Genomic DNA, 25,481 nt, shown 5'->3' with positions numbered 1-25,481 from the left:
TGAAAAGCACAGGAAATAATTCTAAAGAAAACAAAGGACAAGAATTATACAATGTAGTGAAATGCACCTCAGTCCATAGGGCTTGAACAGGGCCCTGTATAACATGTAAAACCCATGATGGAAAGGATAAATTTTTCATATCAGATGGGCCTAAGTGGTATGTAGGGCCCCCAGCCTTGAAGACTGGAAAATCTCTAAAATGGTCTATATCTTTAGAAGGCAACTAAAAGAGATCACAGGACTGTAAAAGCAGACTGTATCTTGCCACCTTTGCATTCAACAGGAAGGTTTCCACTGACTTCAGTGAAAGACAGAGGAGGCCCTAGAGTCCTGGAAACTAATGAGCATCTAATTAAGGAGAGAATAGTAGACTATGTGGATAAATAAGCTCTGCCATGGTCAAACAAATATGGTGGCCTGGATCCCCAGTTGGTGTAAATTGTCATCATTCCATTTAATTCAACAAAGCTGTGACAGTTTACACCAACGATCTCCCTTCACTTCTCTAATGGAAAATCATGCTTCTCTCACCTGTTCTTTGAAAGTGTTACTAAAACAAAATGTTAACATAGGTGACCCAATAGACATAATGTAATGCTAATTTTCAAAACACTTTTGATAATATTCTTTAAATGGGGACTATGACAGATAAAAGGAAAAAAGTCTTATTGAGTAAAAACATGCTACATAATAGGAAATAAAAAGTCATAGTGAATGGCTAGTCCTCACAGTGGAGAGAAATTAATAGTGGGCTATGACCAATTTAATATATTTATTAATCTAGGGCAGTGATACTCAGACCCCAGTGGTTCAGGAGTCAAAGTAGTGATCAACATTACCCAAAAGAGCCACAGTAGTGTGAATGACAGGGAAAATATTTAGTTTATATATATATAAACTTAGATTGGTTAATAATTAAATCACTGTATTTTAATATCATGTGCTGCAAAGAGACATTAAAAAGCCACTTATGGCTTGACAGCTACAGTCTGAGTATCACTGATCTAGGGTTTTATAAGGTCAACCATCACTGTGATATTTGAATGCCTTAATAGACTTGAATTTTCAGGGAAAATATTTGAGTCATTGTTGGACAAGTTAAAAAACCAAACAATGCCTGGTAATATTCAAAAAAAGGATCCAAAGCAATACAAAGAATATTGTAATAAGATTGCATACAACAATATACCCATATTTAGAGTATTGTGTCTGGAAGTCAAACTTAAAATGCTTCTATTTGTTTGAAAAACTTTCTTGGCTGAGGGATGTTTTCTATCCATATAAGTACTTGTAGAACTGCTAAAAATGTACAACCCAGAAGGAACAGAAATTGTATCTGAAATGCAAATTTTGAAAAGGCCTGGAGAAAAGCAACAAATGCGTCCAATATGGAAAACATGCAATATGGCCTGAAAAGCAGGAATGTTTAAAGGGATCTAACCGAGATATTTGCAGGCTATGTCTGCCTAGGTTTTATACCAAGCTCATCATTGTGCTGTCTGAACATCTATCAGAATTATGAAGTAAAAATCAATCAGTCCCTGAAAGTAGTGTTTGCTTGGTGTGGCTCTGCAACCACATTTTCACTTTAGGAAAACTTGATTCTGAGTTTAAACTGCCTGGTGACAGTTTTCAGATTTAAGCTACTCTACAGCTGCACATGCAATGGTCTACATGCCAGGATAAAAGTCTACTAATGAAGTTACAACTTTCACTCCGTTTTTATAGGCTCATGCTTTAAGTGCTGAATATCAGGGATCTGATGACCAAAGTAGGGGGCACATGATAAAAAGGATATGATTATTGTTACCATGCCCTTGGAGCATTGTATTCACTGTAATCGTGACCAGCCTATCCCCTACTCACAATCGAACAGCAATCACAAGCTGACCCCAAAGGACTATTTTGCGCTAGAGAATGGATTGAAATGATGATTAAGCTACTTGAATACCTGTGTATACAGCAGACATTTGTTTATTTAATAATTTATCCTACTCTTCAGAAGTTTACAACCAGAAAAGGTACAATTACCCTAACAAAGCATCAGGCTAAAATACAAAGCCAAAAGAAGCATGATACAGAAATTTCATACACATCTCATGAAGATACTGTAGTCTACTATTAAGCATTTGTGACAGCACTAGTTAACATATCCAGTCAAGTTATCAAAGTAACACAATATCCACTAAACTTTTGGTATCCATTCTAAATAAATTGGGGGGGAAGGGAAGGCAGATAAAGGAACATATTCAGGTTGCTTAAGGCCCTAAAATTAGGTGGTTTTAAATTTTAAAAAAATTACAAACCTAAAGCTTAGCAGAAATATTTACATGGTTCTTTTGTTTGAATAAAAAGAGATTTTTACAATCTGAATTTAAATGTAGCCCTGCAAGTTTTTGCATACATGCTCTTCAGCATGTCCTGAAGTCCAATGTCCTGTATAACTAGTGGATGGGAGGCAGACAGTCAGATTGGAAACAAAACTGAGATATGTGTCTTTCCATATGTGACTCCATTAATGCATCATTTCTTTTCTAAAGTATGGAAATATTAAATATGCTAATACTAGTGGTAGCATAGTTCTGAGCTTGGTCTTTTTACACCATAATTTTAAGGCAACAGTGATATTCTAATATGTAATGCCCACTTCGTAAATGCTGGTAATTGATGGATTGATCTAGAACTGTCTTTTAATTAGCAAATTAACTACCTTTCCTATCAATTTGTGTTTCTGTTTGTGTATCTGTACTAGTGTTGATTTAATAATATGATTGTATTTAATTCAAACTAATAAAATAGGAAGGAAATTATTCTAACTATACAGGCCTCAAAGAGAGAAAAAAAGGATGGCTAATAATTAGTGAAACTTCTACAGTTACCTGACATAGGTTTTGCATACATAATAATTTTGCAGTCTTTTGGCCAGTCATTTTACAATCCACTAAAGCCAGAAACAAAAGTGTGTTTGAAAGGAAGGATTCCTGGCTTTCTAATAATGGTAGAAAGCTCCCATTCGTAGCCCTGATGGGTTGCAAGATATCGGGGATAAAATCCTGGCCACAGTGTAGTTAATGGCAACACTTGCATTGAATTCAATGGGGCCAGTATTTCAATCCAGATGTTAAACTTGTCACTGTATATTGTTGTAGTGGGAAGCAGAGAAAGTCAAAATGCATGATAAATACAATTAATTTACCACATGGATATCACTGCCACATAGACTACATATGTGGTGGCAGTGTCATAGAAACACAGGAACTCCAGAAAAATTTGATTTTGTGGAAACCACGTTCAAAAAAACATTTCAACATAAAATTACTGTTCAGCTCTATTTATCTATGTGATAAGTTGTAGAGATGTGATAAACTGTATTTATCATGCAACTTTGAACACCTCATCTACACTCTGCTTACTAATCCATCTTTGCAAAAACTAATTCAATTTACGTTAGCAATGTCAAGGAACTGCCATTTAAAAATAAAATTACCACCAGTTATTAAACAAATTATCTTGGCCCGAGGCCTATGCCACTATTCAGTCTGCAGTCAGTGAACGGTTTAAGGTGTGATATCTTGTTTCCCAGGTGTGCCAGAAACAGGAGTACCTGATAACGAAGATTTCCAGGTTCTACTCCTATGAGTGGAGTAGACCTTACAATCTTGATATTATTATGTACAGAATAACTAATTTAAAAAGTTTAGACATTTCTAATGTGTATTTTTGATTAATTTCTTTCTCAAGGGCTGGACATTTGCACTCATAATGCTAAGGTTGTCTAGGTGTGGGGATACAAAAAATAGTACCAGTAACATTCATAGATTCCAAGGTCAGAAGGTACCATTGTGATCATCTAGTCCAATGTCCTGTATAACACAGAGCATAAGAACATCTCCTACATAATTCCTGGAGCAGATCTTTTAGAAAAAAATCCAATCTTGATTTAAAATGGTCAGGGTTGGAGAACCCACCCTTGGTAAATTGTTCTAATGGTTAATTACTATCACTGTTAAAAATGTACATCTTATTTCTAGTGTGAATTTGCCTCACTTCAATGCCCAACCATTGGGTCATGTTACATGTTTCTGTGCTAGATTGAATAGCTCATTGGTAAATATTTGTTCAACATTTAGGTACTTTTAGACTGCAATCAAGTAACCCCTTAAGCTTCTTTTTGCCACTCTCAGCCATGTAGCTAGCCCAGATTCATGCTGATATAATATTTTTTACCACAAACCATGGCAGATGCTCAAATGGAAAATTAAACATTAAAGATTCTCCAGTGTGCAACTGTGGTCACCCACAACAGACCATGTAACATATAATAACTCAATGCCTGAGTCACAAATACAAAGGAGGCATCACAGCTATACACTCTGCTACTCTAGACGCATTTATCTGGATTAACCATCTGAATCTAAAATTATAGTTGCTGTTCTACCTTTCCACCAGCCATACGAAGAAGAAGAATATTTTACAATCATATACTGACAGTCCAGAACTATGACAAATAGACATATACCGTATAAATCAATGAGCATGCACAGGGGAGTGAGTGAGTGCAGTTTTACAATTTTTCCATTAGGGAAAGATTTTGTACCTGTAAGTAAATATAAAACTCATACTCTCAACCACAAAATCCCATCACAAACTAGACTTTATAACATACATTTTATTATGACATATCCACAACAGGCTGGCTACCAAGAATAGCCTTAAAGAGAGTTTGCCACAATGTTGATTATCTATGACTGTTAATGGACCATAAGAATCTCAGATGAATGAACTGGTGAGGGATTTCTTGATGGATACGTTGCTCTGCAGGCTCTGAAAGCAGAGAGTGAACGTTTATTTAATAGTGCAGTTATACGGCTTTTGGGTGGAATCTTGGTTCCTTTGAAGTCATTCACAAAACTCCCACTCGAGTTCAATGGAACCAGGATTTCAACCCTTATATTTGCAATGAGCATTGTGGGATAAAATCATTCCCTTCACAGTAATTAATGTACTTTCTTTTATATTGTTTGTACCTGTGTTTAATCCCATTTTATTTATACTCTGATGGACAGTCTCCAGTCACTGCAAACCAGAGATATGAAAATAAATAAACTGTATTCCACATATCCTTGACTTGTCTTTTGCAGCTTTCTACAAAATTCCTCTTTGATCTCTGTCTCAGAATTTAATAATGAAATTTCATGCAACACCCTACCACTATATCTCTTGCCACCTTAATTCTGTTCCCCATCCTTTGACATTGTGTGTCTTGAAATCTGGCCATTTAATCTGGCCCAATAAAATGCATCGTATTTAACTTGTGTATTTAAACAACAAACATTTGTGCACTTGACAAAGTTAATGTGTATTTTTTGTTTTGTTGCCACATTGTAAGATACAATGTGGTACATCCTTCACTCTGACAATTTGCCACAGAACCCCCATTAACAATAATGGGACCTGCACTGATAAAAAACTCCACTCATGGGTTTGTGAACTTATCCCAAGGTGAGTATTCAACCTGTTCATCCCCTGTTTGCCAGAAGAGTAGGGAAGTATTCCTGCTCTCCCCCAACATTTTGCACACAGGTTTCACCCTCACTTGAGATGGAAAGGGAAGCTGGAAAATGGAGTCCCTTTTGCTAAGCACAGTGCATTATTGATGTGCATACAACAGCTTTCCATGCTGAGTCTCCTATGTCTGACAGGGTGGACCAGGTGGGTACCGGAAGGACTAATTCATTCTATCACTGGGATACACTGTACTGCATTTTAAACACAACTACAAAGGTAGAGTCAAAATGTGAGGAAAATAACTCTCATGAATGCCAATTTCCTAATACCAAAGATTTGTAACTTTGTCAAATTACCTGGTCTTTAGAAGAGCCACCAGGACTATTCCCAAGATGAGTACTATGCAAGAGGTATACGCAATAATATAGATTATTTCACCTACGAATAAAAAAAATAGAAAATTACACAAGAACTGTATTGTTTTAGTAGTAAGGATTCTTCCCTCTCCTGCTGTTGCAAAAGCTTTCACATCCACCCTGCAGTCAGTTGGCAAATATCCACTCCAACAGAATTTCATATATATAGGGCTACACTCTATCCCACATGGAAGTTAATGGTGGTGCAGCATTTGACATCCTGCTAGGTAAGTGGTGTTTTTTCATGAGCACATTACACCTGGCTATCTGTTTGATTCCAGGTTGTTGTTAAGATGCTGGTTTTAACCTAAAAAACACAAGTGGCCTGGGACCTACCTATCTAATAGACACCCCCCAACACACCATGGCATATTACCACAGTTGCAGGGGCACCAGAGCAGGAGCCTCATTGGTATAAAGAATTCATGGGCGGCTGGCAGGGTATTCTCTGTTCAGGCCCCGTGCCTTTGGCATTCTCTTCTTCCCATGAGCCTCTATCCAACAAATCCCATAAGCATGTATTTAATGTGACTCCTTATGTGCTGAAAATTAAATATGTGCATAAGAGATTTGCTTGGATCAGGGCCTGGGTCTGTAAAAGCCTACGTTCAATATTGCTAAACCCAAGCATTCAAAGAGAACACATCAGACCACCTCCCAAATCATAAGATTGCTCAAAAATAATGAGATTTGAGAAAATAATCCATTTTGGGTTTTTCTTATTTGCTTTCTGCTTTCATAGACATTTTTGATTTTTTGAATGAAAAAATTCAAAACAAAAAAATGCATTTTTTTTGTCAAAGAAATCCAAAAATTAGTCATAACTGAACCGTTTTCATGAAATAGTTCAATTTTGGTACAAAAAAATTTGGACAAAAAGATTTGGTTAAAAATGTTCAGTTAGCTCTACTGGCAAAACGGCATAGTTGTTAACCTTGAGGTCATACTGCAAGGCCTAGCTGTTCTCCTTGGTTTCCAAGAAATGGGGGATTTGGGAGTCTGGGTAGTGGCAGGGTACTCTTCAGTGGGGCAGATACCCTCCCCCATAAATATACTTTACAGAGAAGTCAGATTCGAAATATATGTGCAATTAACAAACAAAAAAGCACAATAAGAGGGGAAACAAATTGAGATTAAAGAAATATGTGGTTAAGTTTCCACACAGAGCTCTCATGCGATGTCCCCACTCACTGTCTACTAATGGGCAGACAGGTATATCATTGGAATTAAAACAAGTTATGGAACTTTTCACATCATGAACAGCAAATGAAAATGTCATAGATTATGCATATGTGCTGGTTCCAGCCCCTACTCCATGAAGAAATAATAGTCTCCGTTTCAATAAATATTGGGAGGAGAGATAGCTCAGTGGTTTGAGCATTGGCCTGCTAAACCCAGTATTGTGAGTTCAATCCTTGAAGGGGCCACTTAGGGATCTGGGGCAAAATCAGTACTTGGTCCTGCTAGTGAAGGCAGGGGGCGGGGACTCAATGACTTTTCAAGGTCCCTTCCAGTTCTATTAAATAGGTATATCTCCATATATTATATTATACACTGGTATCTTCAACCTTGTATGTGTAGTATAGCTGGGATAAAGTTGTAAATCTGGTTTGTGTCTGTAGGTTGGTGTTGCCAGCCATACTGGGAGGATGAGTGAAGTAAGTACAGGGATTTCTATTCTGTATGTGGAAAGTGAATGGAATAGATTGCATTTACTCGTTCATAGTTGAATGGTGGATAGGGGAGGGTAAAACGTCAGCTGTTCTGATCTCAGCTATTACAGTGTTTGGAGTAATGTAAGTACCTACATAGACCTAGCGCTGAGTGACCCTTTTTGGCCAAAAAATGCAGAATCCATGGCAAATTTGCTGAATTGTTTCAGCTGAAAAAGATTCTGAAAAATCTGACTGTTTCATTTCAACATTTTTGAAAGGAAACACTGCGATTTTCTGAGTCAAAACAGTTTTGTTTGACCTCATATGATTCTTTTTAGACTTTTCAGCACAGCCAGCAAACCAGAAATATCCATTATTTGCACCACTTTATATAGATTGACCGTTTCCTGAGTCATTACAGGAGGCAGGGTTGTGAATGACATGTGTCTGCTGCCCTGTGAAATGTTGGGATCTCTAACCACAATAGGCTGGTGGAGTGGCAGAGAATCTGGTTTGTAGCTCCCTTACTGTGGTTGTGTGGTAATTCTCAGGGCACTTCCGGCATGAGTAGGGTGACCAGATGTCCCGATTTTATAGGGACAGTCCTGATTTTGGGGTCTTTTTCTTATATAGGCTCCTATTACCCCCCACCCCCATTCTGATTTTTCACATTTGCTGTCTGGTCACCCTAGGCATGGGCTACAGACCTTCACTAGCCATCCCCTTGCACACTTCCTGTTTGTAGTGTGGGAGAGAATAGTGGCAGTATGTAGACTATATAGGAAGTATAGGAAGAGTTAGTTGTATAGAAGACATCTGACTGCAGAAAGAGGAAATGAGTTTTTCCAGTGCATGGAACCAATCCTCAATGGTATTATTAGTGTGTGTAAAGCTGCTTATATTTGTGTACATGAGAGGATGATCTTGACTATTCATTGGACAGATTAGTGTTTATGAGGGTTCCTCACAACAAGTTGTCTCAGGGTCGTCGTCCCCCCCCCCCATTTATAAAGAATGAAGTTTATAGTTTTATAATTTACAAATTAAAGTCAGTGAAGCTGAACTAATCTCAGTTCCCACAACATCTACTCTACTTATAAACCATGTCAATTGCTTGTTTATCGGGACACTCACTACTGCAGAGCTACATATTAGGAAACAGCTGATATCTCTGTATACTAATAGCAAAATAATATTAATTTGCCTAGCACAGTTTTTATTGTTTCCCAAAGAAATAGATCAAATTTCTGCATTTTTAACTTCCCCTCTTTACAAAACATCCTTTGCACCCAAAGCTCTGGATCGAGCAAAGTAAAATTTTATCTTCACACATGAATATTTTTTCAGATTAAACAGTAATCACTAAGCTCTTAAATGATCTGGATCTACAAAACTGTGGAGGACAATTTGCATAGGTTAATGCAGTGAACTGTATTTCAACAAAATGTGTCTGCTGGTGACAGTAACAACCTTTTATAATTTTTTTGGGGGGGGAATGTTTTAAATTCAGATACAATGGGTGAATTCCTGGCTCCATTGATATCAATAGAAAAACTCCCATTGACTTCAGTGGGGCAATGATTTCACCCAGTATGTACCATGATAATGGGGTAGAGACTCATTTTGAAGTTTTGTTAACTGTATATAATATACATAATGTTGTAATTGCTTTTAAGGAAGTATGGGATTAAGTCAATATGTTTTAATAATAACAACATGCATAGTATATATGGAGCAAGAAAACTTGCCCTCTTTTATCACCACAGAAAAGTTAAAAATTCAGTACAAGACAGGTAAGAAAATTAACAAGGTTCCAGTACCATGAAGTTAAAGGTGAAATTACTGCAACTCATACGGCGTGAAAGAATTTTCTTTACCATCCTTAAATACTGTTGCTAGACAATGCAGGGTCTGGAAAGCCCCAGACTTGCACTACTGTTTGCACCTGATGGGACACTTATGTGTGCAGGTGTAATGTCTCAAACATAGTTGCCCACTTGTGGCGTCACTGTAGGGGAACAGTCTCCAAATTGCACAGTATGGTTGAAATGCTGGTAAATTAAAAACTGTCCATGCTGGTGATAAGTATTGTGTGGTGGCTGATGAGCACCACTTCTAATATGGACCCAGGGAGTGTTATTTAATTGGATTATGTTCTGTTTCACACCTAAATTTCCTGTGGTTATAAATGGAAAGATTTGTATATTTTTTACTAGTTTTTTTATTTAATTAAAATAAAACTAAAGTTAAAAATTACCAAAGGATGCTTTAATGGTAGAGGAAGCTTATAATGTAGGATTACACCCTGCTGTGCTGTACCAAAGGAGGTGAGCTTGCATCCCCGGTTCATACTTTAAGCCTATTATTAATGGTGGTTCAAATGATTACTGTGGTCTTGGGAATGTGTTGCTGGATAGCAAACTTAAAAAAGGAAGCCCAGAAAAACAGAAATATAATTCAAATGAAACAAATGCTAATATAAAAAAGTAAAACAAAAGCAGTAGAATGTAGGCCTTGTTTGACATCAATTATTGGATATGGGTTAGGCTCATTTTTTGGGAGACAGGATTAGGGAGGTAAATGAATCAACAGGCGGGAAGCAGAATGTCTGTACTAGCTGAGATAAGGGGGAACACCCAAGGAACCATTTACAATGGACAAGATCACAACAGATAAGATAAGTCAGGAATGTAAGGTGACATATAGAGTAAGTCCTGCATGGGCAGTGTAGGGACAGAACACGTAATACAGAAATTCCTGCAGAGTAACCAAGCCAATCCTAAAACATGTAATGCAATGTAATGTGAAAATGTATATGAAGGAAGAAGTTTGCTGTGTAACTATGTATGTGTGGTATGCCCTATACCCACCCCCTACATTTGAGTGTGATCAACAAAGTGTGGCTTTGCTGTATGCCAAATAAAGGAACCTGAGTGACTAGACTGGAGTTGAACTAAGCTCTTGGGGAAGTGAGTGAAAACAACATCTACACAGCAACCTCCCCACCCCCCCCCCGCTCAAAGCAGTGAGTCTAATGTAGACATGCCCATAGAGCAGGGATCGGCAACCTTTGGCACGCAGCTCGCCAGGGTAAGCACCCTGGCGGGCCGGGCTGGTTTGTTTACCTGCCACATCCGCAGGTTCGGCCGATCGTGGCTCCCACTGGCCGCGGTTCGCTGCTCCAGGCCAATGGGGGCTGCGGGAAGCAGTGGCCAGCACATCCCTCAGCCCGCGCTGCTTCCCGCAGCCCCCATTGGCCTGGAGTGGCGAACCGCGGCCAGTGGGAGCCGCAATCAGCCGAACCTGCGGACGCGGCAGGTAAACAAACTGACCCGGCCCTCCAGGGTGCTTACCCTGGCGGGCCGCGGGCTAAAGGTTGCCGATCCCTGCCATAGAGTCTGGCTCGATTGACTTGGGCTTGCGCTGCAGGGCTAGAAATAGCAGCGTAGTTGTGCCTGGTTAGGCTAGAGTCCGGGCTCTGAAACCCAGCAAGAGGGGAGGGTCTCAGAGCCCAGGCTCCAGGCTGAGCCCAACCACCTACACACTTATTTTTATCCCGTCAGCGTGAGCTCGAGTCAGTTGACCCAGGGTCTGAGGGTATCGTTACACTGCAATAAAAGACCCGTGGCATGGCCTCACCTGGTCTGGGTCAGCTGATTCAGGCTCACAGGGCTCAGGCTGTGGGACTAAAAATTGTAGTGTATATGTAATGCTGACAGACCTTGGGTCATCGGTGGGCGGAATTGAACCTGGGACTTTTGGAATTTAGTGCATGAGCCTCCACTGCATGAGCTAAAATCGATATGGCTATTAGCTAAGGCCATAGAGCAGACTCATTAATCTCTCTCTAAGTGGTCTCCGTGCCACTTGATGGGAAGAACACCACACCCAGGAGGTGTGTGGGTTACATAGACATTCAGGCTCAGGTTGAAGCCAGGGCTCTGGAATCTAGCAAGGGGATGGGTCTCAGAGCCCAGGCTCCAGTCCAAGCTTGAGCATCTACACTGCAATTTTTAGCCCCGCAGCCTCAGCCCTGTGAGCCCACGTCAATTGACCTGACTTCTGCTGCAGTGTAGCCATACTCTGAGACTCACTGCCATGGTTGTTTTTTGGATTTTTTTCCCCGTATAGATGTACCTTTGGTCAACAATAAGGGTTTCGGCACTTGACTATTGCCTGCCCAGGCACTCCCACTGCATTTTCCGTTATTCTCACTCAGTTTTCAGAGATCTCAGCAGAGTTGCTGTGGCAGGGGAGAACAACTCAGGCCACCCAACTCTTTCCTATTCTGGCTCGAAGGAAGCCAGAATATATTAATTTTAAAGTGCAGTCAGTTGGGACTGTAGATGATAGGTCAGTAGTTAAAATCCCAGGGCAGTCCCAACATAACCAGAACCATTGGCAACTGTGCCCAGACAGTCCAAGAGTAGCTTTCAAATTTATTCAACCTAACTCAGGCTGTGTCTACACTGTGCACCTTACAGCGGCACAGCTGTGCCATAAGTTAAGCAGTGTAGCTGCTCTTTGTCGGCGGGAGAGAGCTCTCCCACCGACAAAATAAAACCACGCCCAACGAGGGTTTTACCAATGAAAGTGCAGGGTAGACAGCCTCAGATGAGATTCTTTCTCTTCCTGGGTCCTTCCCTGATCTTCCTCTCATATTTTATGTGCATAGGGTATTTGCTGCTCAGATAGCATTAGAACCAACATCATCACTGGAGGGTGAAAACTGAAGCAGTGTCAAGCAGTCTGCAGGAGTTCCAGTCATCCCAATGGATGGATGGGGAAAGGCAAAAGCTGCCAAACTGTGGGATTCTATGGGCAGGAGTGGTCACAGCCTTATTTTAAAGTCCTATAACAAAGCTATTTATCTGATTGCCACCAGATTTATTGACTAGATATGTTATTGGGAAGCAGCTGAGGTATGTTCTCACTTAATTTCTCACTTACTTATGGGGATTAGGTTAAAAGAAAAGTGTTCCTTGAATTAAACAGGATAAATCCTGGCAATATGGAAGTATTTTAATAACAAAAGTTTTAAAAGACATCCTGTGATTTTAAAGTCCATCTCTTACTTCATAGGGAAAACATTCACTGATTCCCTCTCTCTAGACTGAATCACCTTTCCATATTACAGTTTGTAGTGAAACAGAAATGAATGAGCCAAGTGTTACTATTCAAGGTCTCATACAGAGTCCCTTGAAGTCAATTGCAAGACTTCCATTGACTTCAGTCAGCTTTTGATCAGGACTTCAGTTGGTTACTGATTGCCTTCTCTCGTTGCTGTACCACAGAAAGGAGAAGGGAACAGCTCACACCTGCTAGGGCAGATTTCTTGCAGATCAAGTGGTAAAGGTCTGTGTCCATTTTTATCAGCAGAAGGAGCAGGGTTCTTGTCTCTGCTCCAAAGATGTGTGTATGATTTATATAGCAATTGTGTCTAGTCTCTACCAGACATGGATTCGTGACCCATACTTCATTGTAAACAGATTTTCTTATTTTCTTATTTCAGTCCACATAGTTGTTTGAACTCACATTTAGAATCTAGAGTAGCAGTCATTTGTCATTACCACTAGTCTACATAAAAATAAATACAAGCTTATCAAGTGATGTTTGATTAATATCTCTGACAGAATCAAAGGTGTGCATGGTGCTTTCCAGATGTCGAAATAGGACCAGATCCCTGGCCAAAAGAACTTGCAAGAATGTCCACTGTAACTTGGCTACCTATTCCATCCTATAAGCTATTTTTTAAAAAATACAACCTTTAATTTATGCCTATCTCATCTCCTGGAACCTATGACAACAACAATACCTAGTTATTATAGAATTCTTTTCATCCATGAATCTTTAAAGACTTAACAAAGTAGGTGAGTATTAGGGCTTCTCTTCACTATTGGGGTACGTTGACCTAAGTTATGCTACTCAGCTACGTGAATAACGTAGCCGGAGTCGACGTAGCTTAGGTCGACTTACCCCAGTGTCTTCACTGTGCTCTCCGGTCGACTCATCTTACTCTTCTTGGGGAGCTGGAGTACCGGAGTCGACTGGAGAGCGCTTGCCATCAATTTAACGGGTCTTCACTAAACCCTCTAAATCTACACCCGCTGCATCAATTGCAGCAGCGTTGATCGCCCCAGTAGTGAAGACAAGCCCTGAGGTCTGTTTTATAGAGGGGCAAACTGAGGTATAGAAAAGTGTAGTGACTTAACCAAGGATACACAGCATGCCAGTTCCAGAACCAGAAATAAAGCTCAGGTCTCCTGATAGCATTCCAGGGCACCATCCATTGGGCCATACTGCACGGTGTTTCATGAATGAAATTTCAAAGACTATTTCTGTGAAAATCATGAAGTTATTGCCCAAACTCACCATTAAATAAAGAATGCAACCTTGTTATGGGAAGCTTTTCTCCTGGCATATCAGTATGTATCAGCTGAAGGTCTGTCTTTCCTCTTGAAATCTGACCTGAAAACAGGAAAAAATATTTTGATACAAGTATACTTTTTTGTACAGTAGATCAAACTGAAAGTAGCCACTATTTATAAGAGATAGCTGTTAAATAATATTGGCCCTGCAGTGAACACATGAACTAAATAGTTTGGTAAATATAAAATATTGATATTTTTATGTCTCAGTCATAGATTATTATAGATGACTTACAGGGCTTTATGGAAACAGAAATAGAAAAGTTCTCTGCCTCCAAGGTGCTTACATTCCATTTGGATAGAAACAAGACAAATAATTTTAGGGTTATGCATGTGAGTGGGAGCATACAGTCAGAGGAGATCAGGAATGGGAGTTGGTTTTTAAGCAGCTTCCCAAGGCCAAATTCTGCTCTCCAAACCCATCTCCAGACTCTTGCACCTGCTCAAAACTCGCAGTCTCGGAAGGAGCAATCTCACAAATAGATCAGAAAATATATATATCAGAGTCAATGGGCTCAGTGCAAGCACAGAGGTGCACCAGAGTGCATCAGTTTACAGAGTCAGAGGCTAAGGTACCAACAGTCTCTAAAGGAGATACCGAAGCAGGCTGAGGAGCCAAACTAATTTTCCTGGGAGGAATGCAAAGAGTCTGAATGGCATGAGGAGGAGAATCTTTGTCACGGTCTAGAAAATCATTCAAATATCATTTAAATAAATCCAGCACTCATATTATCTCCATCAGATGCAATTAATAAGAAACATACAAATTTAAAGTTTAGAATATTTATGATACTTTTCTAATTTTTCAATTTTGGCAATGAGATATGCATTCTCTCAGATCAGTTTATGATTCTGATTCTGTACTGGTACTAATTGAAGTGGTTCCTATAACACTGAAGTGGTCATTTTCAGCCCCTGCCCCTTTTCTCCCAATCCTGATCCTGATGCTTACAGAGACTATAATCCTGCAGATGGATCCCATGGGCAGACATGTATGGCCATGCACAGTCTCATAAACCAGTAGGACACCATGTGGGCTGCTTAGCCATCTGTGCAGGTCCCTTTTACAGCAATAGGGCCATGCTGGCATCTACCTTCTCCTCCATCTACCTTCTCCTCCTTATGTTCTTATGTTTTCCAGCTTATGTTCTTATGTTCATTCTCACTAAATCTAAAGCCTGAGATTTCTTTTGTTGGCCCTATGCATTTGTTTATTTAAAAAAATCCTCATTGTAAATAATCAATAATAATGAAAGTTGTTTAAAACCCGCACACTGACCAGACTCCGAACAGACAGCAACATGAGCTTTAACAATCAATATCTCCATAATTCCTCCACCACTGAGGGTTTTAACATGGTTGCCTAACAATTTAAATTATAATCAGAAAAATATCCCTCGTTGATTTAATACTACAACTGCTAGAGGTATAGAAAAATGAAAAAGGGAGATATCAATCAGCAACAATACCAAATAAAATCCCAAAGAAGCCATTTCGGCCTACCTAACATGAAAATGTTGTTATAATATAGCACCAAGGTGGTGACTCTTCATGTCCTATCAATTTGGTTAATCAAGTTTCCATGGAGGTTTTATACTGATGCTAAAGGAAATGCTGCAGGGAATGGCAAAAGCTGATGAGGTGTTATTTGATTATTATTGTGAGCCAGGGACTGTCTTTTTGGGGTGTGTGTGTGTGTGTGTGTGTGTGTGTGTGTGTGCACACGCAAAGTGGCTAGCGCAATGTGGCTATAATCATTGCCTGGAGCCTTTGGGTGCTACCACAAAACAAATGATCAGTAATTATTATTATTATACTAAGAACCACTGCTATAATTATGAATTTGTTAGCGTTATCAACACTTCTTTTCCAGGGGGTATATAACTCATTGTAAAATCTTGCTACAGTCTGAAACTTAGCAATGAAAGTCTATGCCTTGGGGCAGTGTTTCCACAATTTTATTTTGTTAGGTAGCCTGTAAGTCATATGAGTGCAAATTAAAAACAAAAGTTTTGTAGTTTTCAGCATTATAATCTCTGCTGATATAACTCAATATCAGCCAACAGTTTAAATGAAATTTTGTATCCAACTAGTCAATTTTTTAAAATTACCTTCTTTTCCATTAGAAAAGAAGCCCCTTCAGTTCAAAATGCAGAAGAGTCACTACTTTTCATTAAATATGTTATAAATATTTTATTTTACAAGGTCTGTTAGTACATGGGGCTAGATTGTATGCATGTATGTACCAAAGCTGGGCCAATGGATTTTGGTTCAGTGTATCTTAATTCTCCAGTTAAAGTATACTGTAGCAATATTTTTTGTATTTAAAAATATATAAATGGCTGGTCATATGACAGGGTCTTATGGCTCTGAGGCAATTAATACAGCACATTGAGCTAAATCCTGAAATTCTTACTTATGACCAGATTCTGATGCCTTTCCTCATGTTGTGTGGGAGCTTACTCTTCTAGAAGTCCCATTTGAAACAATGAATTTTCTTCTTATGGAATGAATTTACTTCACTGTTCAATGTGAGAAAGGGTATCAGAATCTGGCCCTTCATTTTTACTCATCCAGTACTAGGCTAAATTGCCACTGAACCAAATTCTGACCAATGCAGGCCCCTTGCTGTCACACATAGTGGCACTCAGGTTCTGTATTGGGACTTGTGCTGTTCGATATATTCATAACTGATCTGGAAAAGGGGTAAACAGGGAGGTGGCAAAGTTTGCAAATGATACAAAATTACTCAAGATAGTTAAGTCCAAAGCAGATTGCAAAGAGTTACAAAGGCATCTCACTAAACTAGGTGACTGGGTGATGAAATGGCAGATGAAATGCTGATAAGTGCAAAATAATGCACATTGGGAAATATAATCCCAACTACACATACAAAATGATGGGGTCTAAATTAGCTGCTGCCACCCAAGAAAGAGATCTTGGAGTCATTGTGGATAGTTCTTTGGAAACATCTAATCAATGTGCAGTGGCAGTCAAAAAAGCTAACAGAATATTGGGAATCATTAGGAAAGGGATAGATAATAAGATGGAAAATATCATATTGCCTCTATATAAATCCATGGTATGCTCACACCTTGAATATTGCATGCAGACGTATTAGAATTGGAAAAAGTACAGAGAAGGACAATAAAACTGATTAGGGGTATGGAACAGCTTCCATATGAGGAGAGATCAAAAAGACTAGGATAAATGATTAAGGGGGGGATACAACAGAGGTCTATAAAATCATGAATGTTGTGGAAAAAGTGAATAAGGAAGTATTATTTACCCCTCCACATAACAACAGAATCAGGGTTCACCCAATGAAATTAATAAGCAGCAGGTTGAAAACAAACATAAGGAAGCACTTCTTCACAGAACACACAGTCAACCTGTGGAACTAATTGGCAGGGGACGTTGTGAAGGCCAAAAGTATAACTGGATTCAGAAAAGAATTAGATAAATTCATGTAGGACAGATCCATCAATGGCTAATAGCCAAGATAGTCAGGGATGCAACTCCATGGTCTTGGTGTCCCTAAACCTCTGACTGCCAGAAGCTGATAGTGGACAACAGAGGATGGATCACTTGATAATTGCCCTGTTCTGTTAATTTCTTCTGAAGTATCTGGCACTGGCCACTATCAGAAGTCAAGGTAGTGGGCTAGACACATCGCTGGTCTGACTCAGTATGGCCATTTGTTTGTTCTTAGATCTGTGCTCAGAAATGAAATAAGAAGAAAATTTGTTAAGGTCCTGATTCAAAAAGATATCACATATTGGACTCTTCCTTCATTTCTGTTGAGAAACTATTTGAAGATAGATGGTGATAGATAGAAGACTGTAGAAGCTCTCTGTGGAATTATATAGTTTCACAGGCTACTTGAACTATACTTAAAATCCCCATCTAGATTCCCATAAGTAAATGTTTTAAACAATGCACTTCTAGCCAATCTGAAGCTATCCCTAGCATTTTCACAAAAATCTGTAAACTCTGATGAAACAACAGAAGGAGAAAAGGTAATCTACCATAGCACTGAAAAGCATGTACAGAAACATACTGACTGACTGCTAGCAGAAATGCTTTAGAACCCTGCTGATATTTAGAATGTCATGTATGATTAGAAACTATTGCCTTCACGGTGATTCCACTGACTTCATTTAACCATTTCAATTCACAACTTAACTAATGACTCTTAGTAGGAATATAAAATGTTTGCAGACACCAAAGATCACCACATTGCATATGCAGTTCATCTGGACAAATGCATCCTGGGTATAACTTTACTGAAGCCAACAGTGTTACACTAGAGATAAATTTGGCACAGTGAAATATTTTATAGATCTCACGATCTAATTCACGTAATAGATTTTGTTGTATAAAACAAGCATGTTAATATTTTACAGTGCATTTTTTCTCACATAACTTACTGAAGCAGGACTTGCTGTGAAGCAGGTGATGGAAGAGCTTGCACAAAGACTGTTCAGCTAGTGGGACAGTATTACAGGTGCATTCCACCCGAAGCATGGTCCCCCAGTTGTCAATGTAAGCTGCTCTGCAGTCAGCACTTCCAGAGCAAATCAGATCATCCTCAATTAAAGTTTCAAGGCAAGCTTTATCATCATAGCATCTTTTTGTCACATGTCTCCAGCACTTTGACCGAAACACTTCATATTTTTTCCTGGAGGAAACATAGGAAACATACAAGAAAAGCTTTGCTATATTATAATTAAGACAACTTGACATGGAGACACACACACACACACACACACAAAACGAACACAAGAGAAGCTAACTTAACGATTACCAGAAATATGTTGGTAAAAGAAATTTTTAATCAGAAATTTCTCTATGAATGCTGACTATGGGTCCTGTAGGGCAGTAGCTTTCTATACAAAATCAAGAGGAGAGGAGAATAAAGGAAAGAGTGTTTTCATGGTATGAAAGGCTCTCCCAGAGAAGACATCTGTCATTCATTCGGGCACTCTTCAGGATTTGATGTCTCCCAAAGTCCCTTTCCTGTCAGATCCTGTAAAATTTCAAATGGTAGGAGCAGGCTGACAGTGGGTTCAAAAGCCCTCCTGGTCCTCTGATTCCATCCTTGGGATGCCATGGTATCAGTAGGCTTGGTAGGGCACAATAGTCCCCCATCTCTATTGAGAGTAAAAAAAATCTATCACGTCATAAAGGTATAATGATAGAGAGATGCGTCAATAGGTCCAAATTCTGCCCTCCTTAAATCTGTCCAATTTCAATGACATCAGTGGTGGGAGGGATAGCTCAGTGGTTTGAGCACTGGCCTGCTAAACCCAGGATTGTGAGTTCAATCCTTGAGGGGGACCTAGGGGTCTGGGGCAAAATCAGTACTTGGTCCTGCTAGTGAAGGCAGGGGGCTGGACTTGATGACCTTTCAAGGTCCCTTCCAGTTCTAGGAGATAGGATATCTCCATTTATTTATTGCATAATTGTAACTGAGGGAAGAATCTGGGCTTCAGAAATGAATTTCTTTGAAGAAAATCAATTTTGATCAATTTATAAACAGCAGAGATTTTCCAGGATTCAACAATAAGTGGTGAAAGTAACAATCATCTAAGGAGACACCCAGAGAGGACAGCTTGCAGGAAAGTAGAATAATCAGGCTGGACATCATAATGAAACCAAAGCAAGTAAATTTCTAATGGATGTGGCAGGTGTGTAAAATCATACGTCTGGGCAGAACACTGAATTGGAGTGATATAAGATAAAGACTATCTAATCCACACAGCAAAACATTTTACAGGCTAAAAAAGAAAACAACCTAAAAACAAGTTAACCATAACTATAAAACTACATTGGAAGAGGGTTAGCGGTGATCAAATTAAATGAGGAATAAGTAGGACTAACTTGGTTCCTCTTTTTCAGTTCAATGATAGCAAATGACAGTTTATTTACAATATTGTGTAGAATAAAAATAGCCCTGGATGTGCCAATGTTTAACAATTATAGTTTATCTATTTTCTTAACAGGACTGTTGTAAAACCTTTGATAAATATCTTTCTAATCAATATCTATTATATTAAATATTAGTGGATTGGAGGGGCGATGGGTTATTGGATCAGACTCTAAAGTGTTGGGCATTGACCCATTAAAATATGGCATCCCATACAGCTGGAGACTATTGTATGAATTAAGTACTGATTTCACAGGGCTGTTAAAAAATAGCGTGTCTGTAAGATGATACCTTATAAGGTTGAATGTAGGACCCAATTACACAGCACTTACATTACACAATTCAAGGTTTCAGTCAAAGGAGCTGTCATTTCTGTGCTAATGGCACAATTTTTTGTTCAGGCTCATAATTTATAGGAACAGCTAAATATAATTCACAGCGTAATTCTGATATTTGTCTCTACTGATTGTTAATGTTAGCAAACATTAATGTTCAAGAGTAATGGGTAATTCAACAAGTTTCTGCTAAATATGGTTTCCAGTTAGACTCCTACACACACAATTCAACCTGGCATCAAAAAGTGCAACCCCCAGTGACGTCAATTTGAATTAAACTTGCTTATGGCAGAGCTGAATGTGATCCTTGGTCTCTTTATTGAAGGTTAATTTACAGCATGCTTAATTTATTAGATGAATTTCAGGTCTTGTCCCATAGTGCTAGAATGACCACATTGAAATCTAAAGCGAGCCAGTTGCCCACCAAATTATGGTCATATTTAAGTGGCGCTGTATGTACAGACCAATCCTACAGCTGTTTCTCACTTAGCTATTTTGTAAAATAATATGAAATAAAATCCAAAAGCTGGCTCACTCGACGTGATTGATTGTTTATGGACACACCAGGTTTTTATCACATACAGAGGGTTATCATCACATAGTCTGTTTGAAGGAGAAAAGGACAAAAATAAATAAGTGAAAATGTTTTCTTATTTAGATCATTTTCCTTATGCAACAATTGGGTGCAAAGGGTCAGATTACTGGGTTAATGGATAATTAATTTCACCAAACAAACTTTGCTCAGTCAGCTGCATGCTTCGTGCAAACCATTTGAAGGCAAAGGGGCATTCCCCAGGACAAAAACTGGAGCGAGTGGGGTTGAAAATCTCTGCGCGCATAATTTGTCTGTCGGAAACTTTGCTATGAGTGATGATAGACAAGAAATATAAAACCCAGACTGAGTTTTTAGGGCTCACAGTTAGAAAGAACCCTGCATTTTACTTGCAAAATGAATGCAGCTGATATGGAAGTCTTCGAGAATCATAAGGAATAGAACCTGCAATGCCATTTTTACAAACACTTTTCAGAACAGATCCATGTTTTCAGGAATTGCTAAAGCCTGTGCCATGTGATAAAGAACATATTAATATTCCTTTTATAGGGTAGAAAGTGAAAACAATTCAGATAAATATTGTAGTGAACTGGTTAATCTATATGTTTTGCACTTTCCTTTCCTGGCCAGAATCAGAACTGCTCAGCTGTGTGTCATAGTCCTCATATTACTAACTGAGATTTCCCTTATGCTCATGTGCTTTTCAGTAGGATTATCGGAGTTCTAAACCTACTGTAATGGTGAAGTTTTGAGTGTCCATTGTGTATAGTGACACTCAGGAAGTGCTCAGCTGGGCAGGGATTTATTTTAATGGGAAAGTTAAAAGATAGCAAACTCTTCCATTGTTGTTGCTGATAAGGTTTAGAGAAATATTGCTTTGAAGGTATACTTGTTCTCAGATACCATCAATGCCAGCAAGTAACTATCATGAAGAAAATCATTCTGTGGTGTGTGTGTGTGTAAAGAACTATTATATTTATCACCTTTTTTCATTGTTATTGACATACACGTTACCAGGCAAAAGGTAAATAAAGTAATAATTATTTTACTTACCTGCACAATTCATTGTCTTGGCACCTGTGAATTACATTTAGACATGAAGGAGGGGGAACTATGTTGACTGCACATGGCTTGCCATGAAGAAGTTCTTTGGCTTGCTGACAAGATTCATCAGGCTGGGTGCAGTCACAAAATGTCAACATCTGGGCAACATTAAAAGGCATATTTTGATAGAAGAACCTTATGGCTGCTTGGCATTGTTCCATGTTGCACTGCTTTCTAGTTACTGAACAAACTTTAAGGTACAGAGATAACTGTTTATTACATACTTCATCTTCAATACATTCCTTGTTTACATCAAAACAGGTTCCGTTCTCTGTGTATTCTAAAAGGAATAATACATTTTTAAAAAAATACATGAAGATAAATATAAAGACCAATCTAGTGGTTGTTTTTTGTGCTTCTGGATTCTGAAAGCAGTTGCAGGATCAAGTCTTAACTATACAAGAAAGATTTATAAAAATTAGAGCTGGTCCAAAAAATTGATACACATTAGTGCAATATTTCCCCCCTCCTCCGTACCCCATTTTTATTTGTAATTTTTTTGTGGGGGACTAAAACTTCTCTACCAGCTCTAGAGATGACTGATTAGGACATAAATACAACTCATCTCACTATTCGTTAATAATAAAATGCTGGAAATGTGTAATGGGGATGTGAAGATTGGGAAGGTGAGATCCAGAGGGCCTTGTAAGGTTTCTCTACAGAAACGTCCATTTCAGCCTAAGGGTCAAATGCCCATCCTTTTGCAATCAAGGCAAGTTTGCCATTGAATTCCTCAGGGTTAGAATTTGACACTGAAAGCATTCTTGTCCTAATTTAGCACTGCTGTTAGGCGGGATACACAGGAGTTAAGGTTACTTTATAGAGCTGAATAATTAAAAATCCCAACCCATCAAAAAGTCTGAAGGACATATGGCATTTTCACTAATTATTGGCGTGTACTGTAACTGTTTTTCAGAAATTTAAGTTTGAATGACCTCATCTCTTTATTTCCCTGTTTTCAGAGATCTGAGCTTTGCTGACCTCAACCTTCTGGAAGAGCATGAGACACTGCTGGGCAACCTTAACTCTGCCTTAATGAAATTTTTTGTTATCTGAAACATTGAGGGTGAAATCCTGTCTCCATTAAGTTAATGGATACTTTGCTGTTGACTTCAACGGAGCCAGAACTGCAGCCATAGAAAGTAAGCTCTTCATTTCAGAGCCTTTGTTTACGTATCCATCTGTGAACGCCCAGTGCTCTTCTCGTACTATCTTTATAAATCGTAATATCACAGTTAGGGTCCAATCCGGCAAGGTCCTGACTGTCTCCTGTTGAGTTTAGTATTATTTCAGAGCCCCCAGCACCTCATAAAGGGCATCCAGGACATTACAGGATTTGGTCTTTATTTGCAATGCAAAGTATAGGGACATGCATAGTGTTGTGACTGTTGATAAATAAATATTATTCATGTATTTTTATTACAATAGTCCAGAATGCTGTCATTTTAGTGGTGACTTCTGTAAGAGTGAGATATCTATCTTAACTACTACTTATGCACCTAATTCTAACCATGATATTTAATGGATGGGGAAGCTAATTCAGATAAAATTAGAACAATCCCCTGTTAGTGGAACTTGCATCTATTATTAGACAGATCTGAACCTAAACCTTTATGTTCTGAAATGTTCAGATCTTTTTTTTTTTAATTTAAAATTTTTGAATGGGACAAAATCAGAAGAATTGCCATTGGCTTAAATGGGATCAGGATTTTTTATTATGAACTTCTATATCCTTATTCAAACAGAAATCTATCTGCAAATCTTTGGGGTTCACTAAATCTCAAATTTTAAGTATGTTTGTTAAATGTTGTTATTATTATTTAATCTATATGCGGCTACATTGCCCACTATCACAGACTGAAAGAAAAACAATAAATATGATTTATAAATTAATAAAATAAATTCAAATTTACCATGTTTGGAAAGAGCAGATAAGTTCCATTGTAACTTAGTTTCCATGTTAATATTATCTAGAAGAAAAAGATACACACAGAGAATAGATGTAACATTGATAAATTACATGTCAGCTTTGTTGTGAGCTTTAATGTAAAACTTTATTGACTCTAATGCTAGCAAAACCTTTCAGATAAAAGTAAAGAGAAAAAAATAAATTAGGTTAGTCAAATAGACTTGCCAATTTGTTTACAAGCTCTAAAAGATTCATTATGTTTATTTAGAGTTATTAAAGCAAATCTGCACAAGATCTTTCTTCATTGCTATTGAGAACATCACTCTTCTCTCTGAATATGTGGCCTAAAAGTGTGGGACCTCATTGAGAACTGTTGGGTGCTTAGCACCTCTGAAAACCAGGCCCCTTATGGCTATATATAAATATGGTAGCCAAAATGTATGAATGTATACAGCAATTTTTAAAAATATTGCCCATTAATAATACATGTATTTCCATGCAAAACTATATCAATAATTAATTATTATTATGTATTAGTAGTTAGAGATGGTTGTTACAGGTTCACCAGGAAATGCTGATTCTCTGAACTGAAATGTTTCACTGAGTCTGTTGCAGATTTGATGAAACTTTTACTGAAACACAGTGTTCCAGGGTGCACAGCTCCACAAAAGAGAGCCTGCAAGCTGGGACAGCCCTGAGTGTCTTGGAGCTGATTGACTCTGTGACTTCAGAGCAGATCTCAAAGGTGGACTGCCCAGGGCTGAGGACAACAGTGATACCAGGGTCCATAGCTCCGGGGCAACTCCCCCATGCCAGGGCTTCCAGGAACCCTGTTGTATACTTGAAGCCCTGGAACCCCTGACTCCCAGGGCAGTCCTTACTCAGGGGGCTTCCTTGGAGCCACAGGCTCTGGGAACTCAGCAGCTGCTGAGTGAAATTGACTTTCTTGTCAGTTTCACTGCAGCTATTGTAAGAATGTCAATTTTGCTCAGCCAGGATTGATCAGGGGAGCAAATTTTGTTTGGAAACATCATGCAGAAGTGTTTCTGAAATGATGTTTTAGGTTTCTCATTTCAGTGATAAAAAAAAAAAAAAAACCAGTTTCAGGCTGACCTGAACTGAATATTTTTTCCTCAGTTTTTGGTCCAGACTCCCAACCAAAAAAACAATTACTCACTTAGTTCTAGTACTATCAGTGGCTCTGAAAGGCACCACTCAGGACCAGAATTCCCCTGTGCTAGGTGCCATACAAACACATATTAGGAAATTATTCCAATCATTCAAACTACAATTTCACCTACCACTTGATAAGCTGTTGAAATTATTCACATGCATATAATCAGCTTCCGAAAATTCTCCTGTTCCCAACATTCAATTGCAAATAAGTAATAAAATATACAAACAGTCCCACAGATGTGATAATACTGGATTCAAGTACGTATATAAAGACACGGTTTTACACAGCTTTTGAATTGTAATAAAACATAATTTCAACTTTAAAGGTATCCCTGAATAGCACTAACCTGGATGAATGCCCGGATTTCTCTCATCATCATAGTCTTCTTCCCTCATGGCAAAAGCTTGATTCTCCTGCATGTACTGTAAACAAGTGTTATTAAAGATACTCTGCCATATTTTAGCACA

General features: G+C 38.6%; 1 protein-coding gene across 1 annotated transcript in view; it reads right to left on the bottom strand.

The window, feature by feature from the left end:
• The window catches only part of GFRAL (GDNF family receptor alpha like), a 46,388-nt gene that overhangs the window by 2,819 nt on the left and 18,088 nt on the right, over positions 1-25,481 (bottom strand). Inside the window, exons 4-8 of the mRNA XM_065401392.1 lie at positions 23,842-23,898; positions 21,878-22,208; positions 18,438-18,688; positions 13,952-14,047; positions 5,865-5,946 (exon numbers count right to left, since the gene is read on the bottom strand). Coding sequence (XP_065257464.1) covers positions 5,865-5,946; positions 13,952-14,047; positions 18,438-18,688; positions 21,878-22,208; positions 23,842-23,898 — 817 coding nt within the window. The remainder of the gene's footprint in view (positions 1-5,864; positions 5,947-13,951; positions 14,048-18,437; positions 18,689-21,877; positions 22,209-23,841; positions 23,899-25,481) is intronic.

The sequence above is a fragment of the Emys orbicularis genome, chromosome 3 (assembly GCF_028017835.1).
Source record: "Emys orbicularis isolate rEmyOrb1 chromosome 3, rEmyOrb1.hap1, whole genome shotgun sequence".
Lineage (NCBI taxonomy): Eukaryota > Metazoa > Chordata > Testudines > Emydidae > Emys > Emys orbicularis.
The sequence above is the reverse complement of the archived record's forward strand: the minus strand, read 5'-3'. Positions and strand labels throughout refer to the sequence as shown.